The 17,882-nt window shown below is 38.5% G+C and overlaps 1 protein-coding gene across 4 annotated transcripts in view; it reads right to left on the bottom strand.

Annotated features, from left to right (window-relative positions):
• Nucleotides 1-17,882, bottom strand: part of hdac11 (histone deacetylase 11) — a 120,116-nt gene that overhangs the window by 20,811 nt on the left and 81,423 nt on the right. For 2 of the 4 annotated variants that reach the window (XM_069939801.1, XM_069939799.1), the window contains exons 9-11: nucleotides 17,287-17,383; nucleotides 4,592-4,770; nucleotides 299-3,895 (exon numbers count right to left, since the gene is read on the bottom strand). In XM_069939801.1, coding sequence (XP_069795902.1) covers nucleotides 3,731-3,895; nucleotides 4,592-4,770; nucleotides 17,287-17,383 — 441 coding nt within the window. In that variant the 3' untranslated portion in view covers nucleotides 299-3,730. Of the gene's footprint in view, nucleotides 1-298; nucleotides 3,896-4,591; nucleotides 4,771-15,459; nucleotides 15,710-17,286; nucleotides 17,384-17,882 lie in introns of those variants that run through there. The other 2 variants (XM_069939800.1, XM_069939802.1) reach the window with 2 other exon arrangements.

The following is a 17,882-nucleotide window of genomic DNA, read 5'->3' on the forward strand; positions in this document are numbered from 1 at the left end:
ATCATCCTCAGTTATTGAAAATTGATAATTTATAACTACCTATATCGCAGAAACAAAATCTAATATATGAAAGCCACAGTCAATCAATAATTAATAAGGACTCTTGATTATAGCTTATGGACTGTTCCACAATTCCACATGTCTCTATGACATCTGAGTGTAAGAAAATAAGGAGTTTCCTGTTTATGGTTTGGCATCGATTTTCAAGTGAGAAACATAACACATGACGTTCAATGTCCCCATGCTAACGTGCCATGAGACAAATCAACCTTGAAAGCAAATTTAGACAACCACCATCAATATTTTAGCTATGGTTTAATATTTAGCTAATAGCTTGTTATTAAGGAATTCATTTCAGCATAGATAATTGAATAAATTGCATCATACTTGAGCAACATACAAATTCTCCAATAGAACAACATTACCTGTAGATTTTAAAATCAATACTGATTACATCATTCTGTGATGTTATTGAATAGATTTTTTTTACTTGTAGCACAGCAAATAGCAGTAAGATCGACAAACAGGCTCAGTTTTAATTGAGAGAAAAATATTGATCAGTTTTTCCACACACTCTCAAATTGCAGCAGGGAATCTTAACCAGGTTTTCAAATGAGAAGTTCATACTTCTGACTGTGTAGCATTAATTTAGTGTTAAAATTAGAATGTCAATCTGGCTTGTTTGTTCATTGGAAACCTATAGAATAAGATGGTGCAAACATTGAAAAATAACTTACAGAACTGATTGATTAATAAATGATCATACTTGATTCAGTGCTAAAATGGATGGCTGGGAGATCCTCAATCATAATGTACTTTTCATTTATTGGGGTCATTAAAATAATTTAAGCCCCTCATCCTAAAAAAGTAACAAATTGAGGAGTCTCCAAAGGAAGCTTTCAACTTGACTAAATTTCCCATCAATAAAAAACATTGATTTAGTGTTTTTTTAAATCAAATAATGCCCATATTAGTTGAATCTCAAATCAAGACTTTAACAAAATACTTCCTATCCAAGTTATGTGATTCCAAGCTCTCCACAATAAAGTAATTTATGTTTTTTACATATTGCCTGACATTTCTCGATATCTCAGAGCACTTTACGGTCAAACAAGGACTTTAAATTGTATTTACTGTTTTAATGTGGCAAAATGGTAAGCAATTTGCATACAGCAAGCTTCTACAAATGAATGTGAAAATGAATAATAATCACGATGCTTGAGACATTAAATAAGGGATACATTTTGGTCAGACCCATGGTTAACGTCCCTGTTTAACAAATCAAAATCTCTAAAAGTGTCAACCTGTGGTAATATCAATGTAAGACGTGAAAGACATGACGGCAAAGAAACAAGCTTCTGCTTACATCTTTAAATTAACATAGAATTTAGCTTAATTTGGATTAAGTTTCAAATATGATGTAAAAATAATTTTTAAGTAAACATGTTATTTGTTATTTACAGAATTTAGGCATCAAATAGGCAAAATGCAAGAATGAATCTGGAATCATATTAATAATTGAGGAAGTCAAACTTTCCAATGTGCAATTCATGACTACTTTCAAGATTTAGATACTTGAGACAAGTTGCTCAAAATTTAAGTCAAATATATGGTCGGTGAGAGGATTGACGTTCAAATATAAAATTGCAATCACACGCTGCTTTAGCTCACAGATTCCGACAAAAGACACAAGTCTTCATGCACCATTCTCCAAACAGGAAGTCCATTTGATATATTGATCTACACACTGGAGTTTCCCGACAACAGTCCTAAATGTTTTCTAGCATTCATTTACAGTTTTTAGGACGCACTGAAGTATTGAAAGATGTCATAAAAAAGGTTTAACACTTGCATTCTTTATAAAAGAGCAAGAAATATCAATTGTGCCATTCAGAGTGTAAAATTTTGACAATTCCCAATTGACATGTTCCAGATTCTGAGCCCATTTTTTAAAGAACCATCTACTTCTGCTTTTCCAAATTTTACTTCCATAATGTCAGACAGTTCTCAACACCTTCTCAAAAGCATTTTGCTCTGGTGATGAAGAATGGGCAGTGATTTCAAGATGCATTTTAACGAGACCACTATGCCTTTTAAAGGCAATTTACTAAAACTTGAAAGGGCAGATTACCCTCTTTTCTCTGCTGGAGAGCAAACCACCCATGGCAAATTATGCATGTTAAAAATCTGCCTGAAAGTCTTTTCATTGTTTTGCTTAACAGCTGCTTTATACTTCAGCAGAACCAGCAGTATTTATTCCTCAGGTTTGAGATCAATTAGTGAACAAAATGCATCCTTCTGCAACTGCAGAATTCAAAATATATTTAATGCCATAAATAAATGTGGGTCAATAAAATTATAATCATGCTCCAATAATGTTTAACTTAAAGTGTGATTACTGAATTTAATTAGTTACTATCAATCCACAACACAAAATATTTCTGTAGGGCATAATGAAAAGATGCACATTAGAATTGTGATACACTATGTAAGAACACAAGATCCTTGTTACACTGATATCAGGAACAAGAAGCAGGATATCTTACATTTAAAGGCAAATCTCTTTACAAATAGTTTGCTGGGCAATAAAACAGCCTTTCAGATTTTAATAATAGTTAGATATAATTTTCTAGGATATTTCTGCATTAAACATTTCTTCCAATATATTCTTCTAGATCTGTAACAAAATTAATTGAAACTGGTTCTCATCCTCTGGTTTGTATCAAATAGCATATAGATATATATATAGTGTGTATATATATATATATATATATATATATATATTCTTTTCTTTGGTGCACCTCTGTCACGGTGGCCAGTGGAGAGCTCGCCATATAACACGATCTTGGGAAGGCGATGGTCCTCCATTCTGGAGACGTGACCCATCCAGCACAGCTGGATCTTCAGCAGCGTGGACTGCCTAAAGAAATCTCTTGGTGCCTGCCACATTGACCACTGCCAGTGGGCTGATAACGCCTCAAACCGTGCATCTTGGCGCCTCACAGTTTGGCGGGCAGCAACCTCCTTTGAAGAAGACCGCAGAGCCCACCTCACTGACAAAAGGCAAAGGAGGAAAAACCCAACACCCAACCCCAACCAACCAATTTTCCCCTGCAACCGCTGCAACCGTGTCTGCCTGTCCCGCATCGGACTTGTCAGCCACAAACGAGCCTGCAGCTGACGTGGACTTTTTACCCCCTCCATAAATCTTCGTCCGCGAAGCCAAGCCAAAGAATAAGATATATATATATAGATATATATATCTATATATATATAGATATATATATAGATATATATATCTATATATATACTGTATATATTTGTATCACACTGACAAAGAAGTGTTTCAACCTCATTAAAAAGTTTCTATCAGGATGAAACTAAAATACTCAAGAAGCCGTGCTAACTCTGTTTTAAAAGCAAACAAATTTATCTGGATCCTTCACAGAGACAAGCATATTTTAGTACTCTTTTTTACAAAAATTCCATGTCCTTATTCCACCAGAGAGGAATCTTCCTTTAAGATTTTAATGGCGCCATAAACCTATCTGTATTTTTGCGACATTTTGTAACTTCTTTTTAAGATTGATTACAGAAAATTGTAAATTTAGTATTCAAATTATGTCTTCCTTCCAAAACTATTTTTTTTTTTTGCTTTGACAGAGGTGGTTTTGCAGCTGATAAAAAGCTTCCATGTTAGAAATGCTATGTTAAGAGCCATCCAATTCACCTAAATCAGCCTCTGGTCTATGAGTTGCAAACGGTGCAGGTTGAGAATAGAATCAGCTATGATCCGAGCTGTGGACCTTTGGTAGCCTCCAGATGTCACCATCAGGATGGGTATCTTATATTTGCGTGCAGCCTCAAAAACTGCTTCGTCTCTTTTAATAATTCCCTGGACAAAGAAAACTGAAATTAGGTTTGCATCATGAGGTTTAGTTCAAAATTGTTGTCTTCCCAAAAGGCAATGCAAAAAGCAATTCCAATTTCTTATATCAATAATCAATTTAATAATACATTTCCAGCCAGGCATAATTATGAATCAGATTTTGTTTGTAAGAGTTATCATGATTCCAAACATAATGTTGAAATGGCCAAGGTTAAATTACATTATAATGAGCTCTTTAACATATACAAATTGATTCTGCAGCTCTGAAGTAGTAATTATTTTTCCAGCTAATTTAAGCAAAATTTTGCACGCTCACATATTTACAAATCATAGACAACCATAGTGATTAATAAGTTAAGAGATTTTAAGAAAGAAATGCATTTGAAGTTGTTGGAAATTAAGCATTTATTTTAAAAAAATTAATTAAGGACTATTTCACTTAATTTATTTCAGCTCAGGATAGAAAAGAAATCAAATAATAGGAGAGAATGATGCAAAAGCACCACTTGCTCAAGCTACTGTGAAACTCTTGCAGTGCAATGGAACATATGTTAAGTCTAGATTTCTATGAGACAAAAATGCTGATGAATTTTCATTTGTCCGTGTTGAATTGGATTTGACGTAATTTAGGGCTAGTTTGTTTTTGAAGTAGCTTCATTAATATGCATGCAAAATTTAAACAGCTGAATTTATCTCACAAACCTGGGGTGAGACTGCCAAACCTCCAAGTTGATCGCCATCCAAGATGTCAGTGCCTGCATTGTACACAATGATGTCTGGAGTGACTTGACGCAATGCTTTGGCCACGTGTGTTTTCACTTTCTCCAGATACTCAGAATCCTCTGTGTCCCATTCCAGCTCAATTTTCCACTTGATGGCTCCTGGAAACAATTCATGAATAAACTACTATAAGTGATCAATCATTTCGCACGGTTAACTCAATATAAAATAAATCCTTTAACACTGTGACAAACAATACACATCAGTTTATCCAACTGAAAATACCATCACTGTGATAAATTATTTTTGATTAAAAGGCAATAGACATGAAAAAAATCATGCACAGATTTCAATATTAATACTGAGGGGCATCAGAATTAGTATATCAAAATTTTTAAAGATAATTACTGCTCAATTATTTTTCCTCAAACAGTAAAATGAAGCATCTGATCAGGAATATAATGAACTCTGATATAACTAGCTTTAGAGTTATTCATTAGAAATAGGAATATTTTAAAAATTCAGTAGCAACATGATGAACATAGACCAAGATGCCCTCATTTCTGGATCAGAATTTATTGTCATGAACAAATCAAAAAATTTGGTGTTTTTGCAGCAATATGATAGTGCAAACATTCATATTATGAAACAATCTTACAACGTTATATAAAAGTATAAACAGTAGAGCACGAAAAGTAAGGCAGTGTCTTCAGTTCATTGATTATTCAGGAATCTGATGGCAGTGGGGAAGAAGCCATCCTCGTGCTGCTGAGCCTTTAGGCTCCTGTACCTTTCTCCCAATGGTAGCAGAGTGAAGAGGGCATGGCCGAGGTGGTGGGAATCTTTGAGGACAGAGGCTGCTTTTTTAAGACATCACCTCATGGAGATGTCCTCAATGGAGTGGAGTCTGGTGCCTGTCATGTCGCAGGCCGAGTTAACCACCCTCTGGAGCTTTTCCTTGTTCTGAGATTCTGCACCTCCATACCAGGGAGCAATGCAACCAGCTGGAATGCTCTCCATCTGTAGAAGTTTTCTAGAGTCTTCGGTGACAAACTGAATCTCCTCAAGCACCTCACAAACTATAGACGCTGCCGAGCTTCTTCATGCTGGCATCAACATGGAGGTTCCAGGACCGATCCTCGGAGATGTTGACACCCAGGAATTTGAAGTTCTTTATCCTCTCCACTACTGAGCCCTCGATGTGGACTGGGTCGTGTTCCCCTGATTTCCTTTTGAAGTCCACAATCATCTCCCTTGTTTTGCTGACATTGTTCTGACACCACACAAAGAGCTGCTCTATCTCCCTCCTGTTCGCTTTCTCATGGCCGTTTTGTGATTTTGCCGACAACTGTGGTGTCATCGGCAGATTTGTAGATAGCATTGGAATTGTGCCTGGCCACACAGTCGTGGGTGTATAATGAATAGAGCAGTGGACTAAGCACACATCCTTGGGGTACGCCTGTGTTGATAATCATTAAGGAGGAGATGCTGGTTCCAATTTGCTTTGGAGGCAGCAATGAAAATTAATTTTACATGGTAAAGTTGAAGGAAGTTCATGGAGTATTCACTAGGGAAAAAAATATTGAACCAGTTGAGGTAAAAAAAAATAGTGGGGAGGTAATGAAGCATATAAGGATAACCGAGGAGGTAGTGATGGCTGTGTTGAAAAAGATAAAGGTGGATAAATCTCCAGGACCGGACAAAATATTCCCAAGGACATTCAGAGAGGCTAGTGGACAGATAGGAGTTGTGATAAATAGTACCCTCAAGGCTGATACTCAGGTAGATGGTGTGGTGAAGAAGGCATTTGGAATGTTGGCCTTCATAAATCGGAGTATTGAATTCAAGAGTAGGGAGGTTATGATGAAATTGTACAAGGCATTGGTGAGGCCAGATTTGGAGTACTGTGTACAGTTTTGGTCACCAAATTATAGGAAAGATATAAACAAAATAGAGAGAGTACAGAGAAGGTTCACGAGAATGTTGACAGGATTTCAAGGTTTGAGTTACAGGGAAAGGTTGTGCAGACTGGGACTTTTTTCTCTGGAGCGTAGAAGATTGAGAGGGGATAGAAGTGTTTAAGATTTTAAAAGGGACAGACAGAGTAAACGTGGATAGGCTTTTTCAATTAAGAGTGGGGGAGATTCAAACTAGAGGGCATGGTTCAAGATTGAAGGGGGAAAATTATAAGGGGAACATGAGGGGAAATTTCTTTACGCAAAGGGTGGTAGGGATGTGGAATGAGCTTCTGACAGAAGTGGTCGAGGCGGGATCATTGGTTACATTTAAGGAAAGACTGGATAGTTACATGGACTGGAGGGGTACGGACCGGGTGCTGGTCAGTGGGACTAGGAGGGTGGGGATTTGTTACGGCATGGACTAGTAGGGCCGAACTGGCCTGTTCTGTGCTGTAAGTGGTTATGTGGTTATATTAAGTGATGGCTGGAGTGGATTGCAAAAGTGCGGAGATAAACAAGAAGACTGCAGATGTTGGAAAACTGAAGCAACACATGAAACAATAGATGGTCTACACTTCGGGCCAAAAACCCTTCATTACTCTGTGTTTCCAGGATTGTGTACCAAATTACAGCAAAATGGCTACCTCATTAAATATCTCCCTCTCTTCTGCTTTTCTGCACACCAGAATCTGTATTAATAATCTGCAAATACAATTCACTTTTATTAATATAACAATTTATGATGCGATTCCGATAGACTCTTCCAGGAAACTGGTGACTCTTCAAATAAGTAGAATAGAGAAAAATTTACCTGAAACATAACAATGATGTTTTGAGATTATTGCAGGCAAAATTACAAATGTTGCCAAATGCCAAAACATTTTGCACGCATTCAATATTTATAATTTTAACTTAGGTTTATTTACTTTCAGAATCGAAGACCCATGTGAGGTTTCAGAAAGAGGGCAGAATTAACTCATCTTTGCTCTGCCCCAAAGATGTTGCTTTCTCTTGAGCCTCAGGCATATCTTGTGCTAAACTAATGCAACTTGGCTTATGTCAATCATCCTCTCTGAATCAAAGTGACAATTTCCTAAGTATCTGTGCTGGTTCAAGAACAGAGTTGTGTCATGGATTTAAGCCAAATTGAAACTTGACTGACAGTGCCTTAAGGTCACTGCATATGTCTGTTACGGTTAAATATCTCATCATCCACGTCTATATCTGGGCCTTAGCACGAGAGTCAAAGAAGAGTATGCTCTGGTAGTACGACTAGAATATAAAAGTAAAGAGGTACATACATTAGTCTCTTGAGCTTGTGCCACCATTCAAGATTAAGGATTATCAAAATAATGGCCTCAAATAGTTCCCTAACTGACCTTGAGCCCAATAAATAAACTACAAAAACATAACTATCAGGATGAAGTCTAAAAAAAGTCATGATGGCACAGCTGGCAAAGTGCAGCTGCTTCACAGCTCCAGTTATACGCTCTCCAGGCCATCTGTGTGGAGCTTACACAGATTCTTTGTGACTATGTGGGTTTCCACCAAATACTCTCGCCTCCTCCCATATCCCAAAGATGTGCAAGTTGGTAGGTTAATGTTATGTAAATTTCACCTGTTGTGTCAGTGAGTGGCAGAACCTGAGGGGAGGGGATGGAAATTTGAGGAGAGATTTATAAAAAAATGAGACGAGAGAAAATGGTACACATATTCAGTGGTTACATGATACTATGTCTTTTGTAAGTTTGGGGGAAAAAAAATACAACATGAAAGATAGAAGGTTTGAATTTGATAAGATGTGGAGCCCATTCATGGATTACTATCACAATTTAAAGTTGTAGGTGGTGTGGATGCTACTGGGGTCTCATGTCCGGCACTTCAGGGTCACCATTTGATTCATATGCTCATTAATTAGACAGGATCACCTTGTTTAAAGGTAAGGGGTAGATTACTTAGATTATTAGTGGAGTTTTTCCCCTTTTTTTTCCTTTTGGATGATTATTTTCTATTTTTTAAAAATTAATTGAGACATCGAGATTAATGGGGATGAATATTGATGGTTTTTTTTTAATCCTTCAATTATTGCAGAGCAAGATTCCTACTTTGGTCATTTCTTTTCCTCGGTAAATATAATAACACTTTATATATGTTCTACTTAATATTAATGTTTAACTTTTTGCTTCTCTGATATTTTAAACTTATGTTGGATATGTATACATATATGATATGATTTAAGCCATGCTTTTAATTAAGATTACGTGTACTTTGGATTTTCTTCTTATTAAAAAAAAACAATAAAAATATTTTAAAAAGAAAAAGAGAGAACATGGGCATTTGATAGTTGGTACGGACTTGGTGAGCCAAGAGCTCAGATTCAGTGCTGTACAACTCCAAAACTCAACGATTACTGCCATACCGAGACATTTTGCCTCCACTCTGCTCCAGTGGCCTGACACTACCCCCTTAAGTCGAGACTCCCCACTCAAGGAAGTTCATCTTGTCGTGCTCCCTTTGGACTTTGTACATCTCATTGAGATTTCATTTTCCTGAACTTTGTTGGCCCATATACCCATCGTTTATTTACCATCTGTTAACCAATCTCCATTTATTAATATATCACCCATGAGTTCCATCTTGCATAGCACCCTTTTATGTGACAACTTGTAAGCCCCACAGGGCAAGAGCCCCCTACCAGGAACAAATATTGTGAAGCTTGGTGCACTGCTTCCAAAGCAAGTCACAGTATAATCTTTGCTCTCTGGCATCTATGGGGATTTGAAGAGGCTGGATAAGATGAATTTTCCGTTTACTTGAGATTGCGTGTTGACTGACCCTCACCACCCAGGCCATGCCCTTTTCTCACTGCTACCATCAGGAAGAAGGTACAGGAACCTGAAGACGCTCACCTAACATTACAAAAACAGCTTCAGATCCACTATCAGATTTCTGAACAGACAATGAACCTATGGACACTACCTCACTTTCTCCTTTTTTTAAAGCACATCATTTATTATTTTTAAATCTTGTATTGACGGAATTGTAATTTATAGCAATTTTGCACCTGTAATGTACAATACTGCTGCAACAAAACAACAAATTTGATGTCACATGTTCATGGCGATTCTGATTGAAATATTTCACATTACATTCCTTTGCTGTTTTCCTGTCCACCTTTCTAATCTGTCCCTATTTCTTTGAAAGTTAATTACATTCTCCTCCTAGCATTATTTACCACGCATCGTTGTATTCAAAGCAAACACGAATACTGTACTGCGCATTTTGTCCTTCCATCGAAGACATTAATACAGCTTGTAAATAAATCCCACAGGATTGACCCTTGAATGAACCTCATTAGTTATAATTTGCCACCTGAAAATGATCCATATATTCCCATTCTTCATTAGCTGTCTGTTAACTAATCCTCCATCTGTTAATGCATTAAGCTCAACTCCACATGTCCCATCTTGCATAATGCCCTTTTATATGGTAACTTTATGTCAGGCTATTATTAAAATTCAGTTATATACTGAAGCTGTCTTATAGCTGTCATAATCTCAAAGAACTCTAAATTTGCAAAATACAACTTTCTTTTCATAAAAAGATGTTGACTATGACTAAACATGTATTGCTTTATCAATTCCTTAATACAGTAAAGAATTCCAGTCCACTGGTCTCAATGGGCCCCAAATATTGCTGAATCATGGAGCAAAGATTTGCCAGAGGAACTCGGCAGCATCTATGGGGAAGAAATGGCCGGTTAGTGTTTCAGGTCTGCTCCTTTTATCAAGGCTACAATGAAGGGGCAATGCTATACTGTATATGTAAAGGGATGTTGTCCAACCTGCTGAGTTCCTCCAGCAATTCGGTAGGTTTTGTGTTTATCCGTGTAACCCGGTTGTGGACACCAGTGGCCACAAATTCAAGCAATAGTTAAGAAACTGCTGCATCATAAATTTGTTGATTTTCAAATAATAATTTTATGCTTAGGTGCGTCAAGAAATTCTTGTGCCACTATTCACATCTCCTGATTCCTTGTATGTTTCCTTAGCCTTAGTCGACAGCATCGAGTCCACATTGCTGAAGATCCAGCTGCGCTGGGTGGGTCACGTCTCCAGAATGGAGGACCATCGCCTTCCCAAGATCATGTTCTATGGCGAGCTCTCCACTGGCCACCGTGACAGAGGTGCACCAAAGAAAAGGTACAAGGACTGCCTAAAGAAATCTCTTGGTGCCTGCCACATTGACCACCGCCAGTGGGCGGATATCGCCTCAAACCGTGCATCTTGGCGCCTCACAGTTTGGCGGGCAGCAACCTCCTTTGAAGAAGACCGCAGAGCCCACCTCACTGACAAAAGGCAAAGGAGGAAAAACCCAACACCCAACCCCAACCAACCATTTTTCCCCTGCAGCCGCTGCAACCGTGTCTGCCTGTCCCGCATCGGACTTGTCAGCCACAAACGAGCCTGCAGCTGACGTGGACTTTTACCCCCTCCATAAATCTTCGTCCGCGAAGCCAAGCCAAAGATCACTAAAAGAAACTAGATGATCTGGTCATGCAACATGATCACCATTCAGAATTAAGATATCCTTTTCATGTAGGATTTTCTCCCACAATGAATGTTTTTTTTTAATTAATAAATAATTGTTTTTAAGTCAGCTATATTATGAGATGTGGAGCCGAGCGAATGGGGCTAGACTGCAGGTTGAACATTGGGTGGGGTGGGGGAGGGAAAAAAAACAAGGAAGACTGCAACAGGTTGTACAAAAACTTTCAGAAAGTACAGATAATCGGTAAGTAAATTTCAATGAGGTGAAGAGCTTTAGATTTTGGTAAGAAAAATAAGTTCCAGTTCCAATCAATTTTAAAATGAAATTTGTGTAGGGAAACAAATTCACACAAATAATGATACATGTAAATATAACCACTAAAACAGCAAAAACAATCAGGTTTATTCCCTGGACGAAGGAATTAGAATGGAGAGAGGTTTGCTAAACCTGTTTTCAACTCCATTGATCATGTTTGTGTAGCCGCTTTCAGGTGGCCAGAATACCCGACTGTAAAGCCACCTATTCTACCCCAATGCTGCTGTCGGGTGGCCACCTGAAAGTGGAGAACCCGGCCCCGAGGAGCACTTACCTAACCCTCCTTGGGTAGGTATATTCTCCAGCTTGGAGCATCCCCTGTTGCACCTGAATGCAAACACAGCAGTGACTACAGAAACCTGGGGTCTACGTACAAGGCATTTCAACGCAATTAGGAAAACAGTCAAGAAATTATTAACTCTCTACAATGTAATTTAATTTACGTACATTAGTGATGGCCATCCATTCATTACCACACTAACAGAAGTACTCTGATATACGCAATACAGATGCTCGCAATTCATTAGTAGCCATCACCATTTTCCCATCCGCACTGCCAGCCAGCACTTCAAACAAAGTTTGCATTTTCTTTTTTTTTTAAAAAAAGTCTCTTTCGCCATCCTTTGCTTTCTGCAAATGTATTCATGTATGCTTTCTTAAAGTGGTCTCCCTGTTGGGTGCACGTCAAGGTTTGAGATCAGTGAAGTGTTTCTCTCTAGGTACAGAAACGAGTTTCCTAAATATGCTCACAGGACACAGGCAGTCTGCAGGAGCCGGCGTTCGCTCGGACGCAGCTCTCCTTCAGCCGGCACGTTCAGGTGACAGAAAGGTGTCTTCTCCGCTGCCACCTGAACGTCCCAGCTGCACTCCCCCAGCCGCATCTGCCGGCGCATTATCTGCGTCGGAGCACCTGAAAGCGGCTTGTGTCACATGCAGTTTCATGGATAAATTGGACAAAATATGCTATATTATTAGTACAAATAAATTGACATTACAGGTTTGACAGGCTGAATGGAAGCACATGCTCCTTTTTCCTTCCAGCTCTCCACCCCCTTCCCTCTCTATTCACAGAGCCATTCCTCTTCTTCCTGCTATGCCCTCCCTCCCTTATCCACCTATTACCTCTTGCCTTTGAGAGTGTGCTCCTCCCCCTGCCCTCTCCTCCCCCCCCACCATTTTGTTTGGGCATCTACCTACCCACATTTTGTCCATTCTGTTGAAAAGGGCTCAAGCCCAAAATATTGCTTATGTATCTTTACGATATAAAACGCACAGTTTGACCTGCTGAGTTTCTCCAGCATTTTTTTTGGAATATTTTATTTATAATTTTTCACACAGGCTTGTAAAGTCATATACCGTGTCCTGCCAATGACGGCAGTTCACAATCTCGTATACATGTATATGTATTCCTTTTCACTATGACTGTATATACAAGCCCATGTCATTATCCACCCCTCCCCCCACCTATAAAACTAAACGATTCATTCAATAATGTCAATAAAAATAACGCACATTAACATTAAGGAAATGAATAAGAGTATAAATAATAAAAAAGAAACAGGGACTATCACGGCTCAACAGACGGCTTCTGGGTCGGTGCTCATTCTTGACTTTCCTTGATCGGGATCAGTGCGGGAGAGAGGGAGCCGCAGCAGGGAACAGTAAAGCAATCGCTTCCATGCACCTATGTAGTGAATATATAGTTGCCAAATCTTCCGAAATTGCTATACTTGTTTCTCAGATTGTAAGTTATTTTCTCCAGGGGAACGCAACTTTGCATTTCCCTGTTCCATCGCTCGTTACTAAGAATAGAGTTGGACATCCAAGTCACCGCAATGTACTTCCTGGCCACCGCCAATGCAATTAACGCAAATTGGATTTGAAATATGGACAGATTCATCGTAAGCCTTATGTCCAATATATTTCCCAACAGGTCCTGAGGGAACTGTTTACCTATAATTTTCTCCAGGACTTGGCCTAGATCTACCCAAAAGGGCCTCATCTTGGTACATGATCAGGTTGCATGCATGAACGTCCTGGTTGCAACACCACACCTAAAGCATCGATCTGGGAGTTCTGGTTTTGATCTATTGTAAACGCTTCTCATGGGCCTGAAATTATTACACTTCCTACCTACTTAGGTGTAATGTTTATCCATCTTGAGAAAGCATGTCATAGGACGCTACGTCCTTTGGAATTTTAAGGACAATAAAGGTGCTTTTTTCTTTACACACTGTTCATACACAAGTTTTAAACTGTACCCGGTTGGAAAATGTTAATGATTCTGAACCAATGTTTGAAGCAGATATCAGTACCAAAAATGTTGTATTTCAATACATTATATGGCGGTGATGTTTGACCTTTGAACTTGATCATTGCTGAGGTTTGCAGCTGCATTTGTATTCATAACAGTACATGCTTGGTTAACTCCCATTGTCTGCTGCAGAAGTCATTACTATTGGTTTAATGTTCCTTACTCCGAAAGTGAACAGGGGCCTGTCTGTGTTTCAATAATTTTCAAACCCGTCTCACACTAGATGTCACTTTGACTACTCATCTCCGGTTCAAAGAATCAGAGGTTAGTTGCGTGGGGGTGGGGGGGGTGGGGCGGTGGCAGACATCTAAATATCATTGGGGTTGTGAGTTTTGCAGAAATCAAAACTTTCCAAGTCGATTTTCAGTTGGCTATCTGGCTGTAAAGTTGACATTGCGGATCAGTTGGCAGTCAGAGAATTAGTGCTCAGTTACGGTAGACTAAGCATCTGCTGATGAGCAAATGGGCCGGCCAATTCCATGGTCATTGTGGTTGGCTTTTTTGTGCAATTTGCTTTCATTTATTTTAAATTTGGTAATATATTTTTTCCAAGAGAAAAAGTCAAAGTGGAGAAACACAATAACCATGATCAAATTCTACTGCCCCTTCTCAGTAAATTATCTACTTAACACAATTTGATAAATGGATGTTGAAAATATAATGACATTAGAAGATGCATTGTGATCATTCATTTTAATGATAAATGTAATTTGAACAGAAAAGCATAAAACATAAGAAATAGGAGTCGGGCACCTGGCCCTTCAAAGATGTTCTGCTATCCATCCAGATCATAGTATAAATTAAAAAACAAAATAATTCTTGTATATGATTTGACAGTTTTGCCATGTGCACCCTCCAAAATCCAGAGGGATAGAGAATTCCTCAGCAGCAAACAACTAAAGAAAATTTCTGAAGCATCAGGTGTCTACGAACTTTTAAACGAAGCCCTGTGCCAATCTCATTGAGTAAATAGCATTCCAACTCCCACACACATTGCAGGGTGATATTAAATTGAAGACAAGGTAAGAAATATAACAACGCTGCAATTTATCCAATACCAATCAAAAAGTTAGCCAGTTGTAAATAAAAGTGACAAAACTAGGTGCTTCTCATCCTTGCCATGCTTGTATCCAACCGAGCATATGCCTGTGAAAGGATCATTACCCAAAGCATAAGATCTACATGAAATCCATGTGAAACCTCATTTAACTCATCACTTATGAGTATGGGAACACAATCTCATTTCCAATTCAAAAGCCTTGAAATTTTCCACAGAATAGGTCCAACTCACAAATTTAGTGCGATGCAGTTGTAATTATTAGTGAAAAAGAAAATTAAAAGTCCCAATTCAAAAGAAAAAGGGTACAATTTTCAGACAATCTGGAATAAATAAAAACAAAAATTAGAAATAAATTGTTGATGAAAGACCAAATTTGTCACAATTGTAACTGAAAACAAAGACACGAAATAGATGGCAGGCATTTTTCAAAATGCGTAGGGTTTAACTCAAATTAATTTACAGTATGAGCCAGTGAATAAGATGCTTCGAGTATAGAACCCCAGATTTTCCACCTAAAATGTATGCCTTTTGTATAGAATGACCCCACCCCCCCACCAAAGTCTGGCACTTACCGCTGACCAATGAAGTGATGCTGTCGAAATATTTTAATAACAAATTATTACCCTGTAAATATTTTAATTTTACTGTCATATTTTAATAAACCACTGTCAACCATTTAACAGGCAGATGGATTGGGCAGATGGACTCCGTGGGGAAGCACTGAGACCTCCTTGGACATGCGCAGATTTGCCCTGCTGAACTGGCAATGCCCCTCAATGCGTGCACATTCTTTTCACTGTTGCCATTTTCACGAAAGTGAACTGGGTTGTCTGCACGAGGAAGATGGGAGAGTGTGCCGAGGGCCTGACCGGGATACTTGAGTTGGAGCTGGCGGGATGGGGCTAGGATATGGAGGGAGAAGATGGCAGTGGTGTTGAAATCTCTGGAATTTAGACCCAGTGTATAAGACGACCCCGATTTTGAAGCGATATTTTTAATGGATCGTCCTATACGCCGGTATATGCAGTAATTGAACATATTTGTATTAAATTGCAACAAAAACGCAACTTGCACAAATGATCAACAGCATGTTCACACAAGTCATTTTCGATTTTATTTCATCTCCCTCCCCCATCCTCTCTGTAGTTTCAAACGAACTCAAATCCATCACTCCCAGATCTGACAAAGGATCTTCAATCTGAAATATCAATTTTGTTTCTCATTCCACAGTTTCTGCTGAATCTTTCCAGCATTTTCTGTTTTGGTTTCAGATTTCCAGCAATTGCAGTTTTTTAAAAAAAAGCATATCCTTTCTATTGCTTTCTGCTTCTCAAATTAAATTAGCTTCTCTTTAAGTGCATCTTTTCCATTTGCCACAGCCACTCCATATGGTGAAAGTGTTCCTTTTTTGTTAAAAAAAAAAGAATTTCTCACTGGATATACTGGTGACCATTCGAGAATTAGAGTCAGATTTTCAGAGAAAAAAATTATCTCCTTTCTGACAGTATCAAGTTATTTCATTAAAGAGTTTTAGCTCACACTGAATGCAGTTTTCTATAAAAAGGAGCCCCAAACTGCTCAATTTCTCTATCCTGACCTGAGCATTACATTTTTTTTTCCTGCATCTCTTCCAGTATCTCTTGCGTGTATTGTGTGCCCTCTGAAAAGGATAGCCAGATCAATAACATTCTACTCAGTGAAATAATGCACATGTGGTAACCAATATTTAGTGCACACAGGATCTTGGATAGTCTTTTATTTTTTTCACTATCTGTTTTCCCCAAAGGGGAATTCTCTGAGGAAAGGTGGATGTGAACAAGGGTCACACCAGTCCAATTATTTTTTTTTCCCCAGATGGAAGAGGAGACTGGAAGGACGAGGCCAAAATAATTTCAAATTCAAACCTTCTCGGGTTTAATTCAACACAGTCATTAAAATTGAGAGTGATTGAGGGAGTGTTAAAAGGAGCTTGGTGTGGCAACCAACAGTGAAATCACAAAAAAAAACCTCACTCAAATGCACCAAACTGAGAGGGTTGCGAGAATTCAGATTGTAAAAGATTACTGTGACTAATTGCTCAGGCACATGGCTACAAAGGAGAGACCATTTAAATGTCACAAATTCTCGTTACATTTCAAAAATGCTTTCAAATTATTTTTATGTCTTGTTACATTAGTAAAAATTCACAGCATACAAATCTAGATGGAATAAAAAATTCAAATTTCAATTCAAGGCATGGTAACACACAAGCCTGCACAAAGGAATGTGTCTAATTAAACTGTGTTTTTTGGACCATGGAGGAAACCGGAGCATTCTGAGGAAACTCATGTGGTCACATAGAGAACAAACTCCTTATGTACAAATGCAGATTTGAACTTGGGTTGCTAGCCCTGTAATTGCGTTGTGGTTAGTACTATACTGTACTTCACATGCCACACCAATTGCTAATTACATTTGAAATTTAGAAATGATCACTTACGCTTGGCAAATCCATCTCCTGGGTAGATGTATCTATTAAAAACATCCATAATATAGACTCTGTTGTCATCCATAAAATCTCTCTCATGTCCATTCCCCTAAGAATGAAAAGAAATTATTATTATTATAAACAGTGGGCTTTTGTTCTACTTTATATGGCTGTGTGATCTGTTAGAACTAATATGTCAGACAGCTCACTCAAGAACCCATGGCTGTGTGAATGTTAGGGCTGACCTATTGGACTGCCCACTGAAGAACCTTTCTCAGAGTACCAGGCACAAGTGGCATATAAACTGAAACTGTCAGGTGAGTGGTAACTGAAGCCAGACACCCTTAAGGTTCAAGGTGAACACAGGAAGGGGTAACTTCCAAGTATCTTTCAAACTCAAGGAGGGGTCGAATTGGGAAATTCTGAGCAGCAGAGTCCAAAGGTTTGCTTTTAAGTCTGAAGTAATCCTGCATCTTCTGGTTCCACGAGGAAACAACTAAAAATGTTAAATAGGCCGTTTTTGCCTCCAATTCCTGCTCCCATCAACTAAATCTGGAAGGAAAGACACCAAAAATCATGTGTTAAAGTAGCAGTCAAGCCCTAATGAT

This window comes from Narcine bancroftii, chromosome 5, assembly GCF_036971445.1.
Source record: "Narcine bancroftii isolate sNarBan1 chromosome 5, sNarBan1.hap1, whole genome shotgun sequence".
NCBI classification, from domain to species: Eukaryota; Metazoa; Chordata; class Chondrichthyes; order Torpediniformes; family Narcinidae; genus Narcine; species Narcine bancroftii.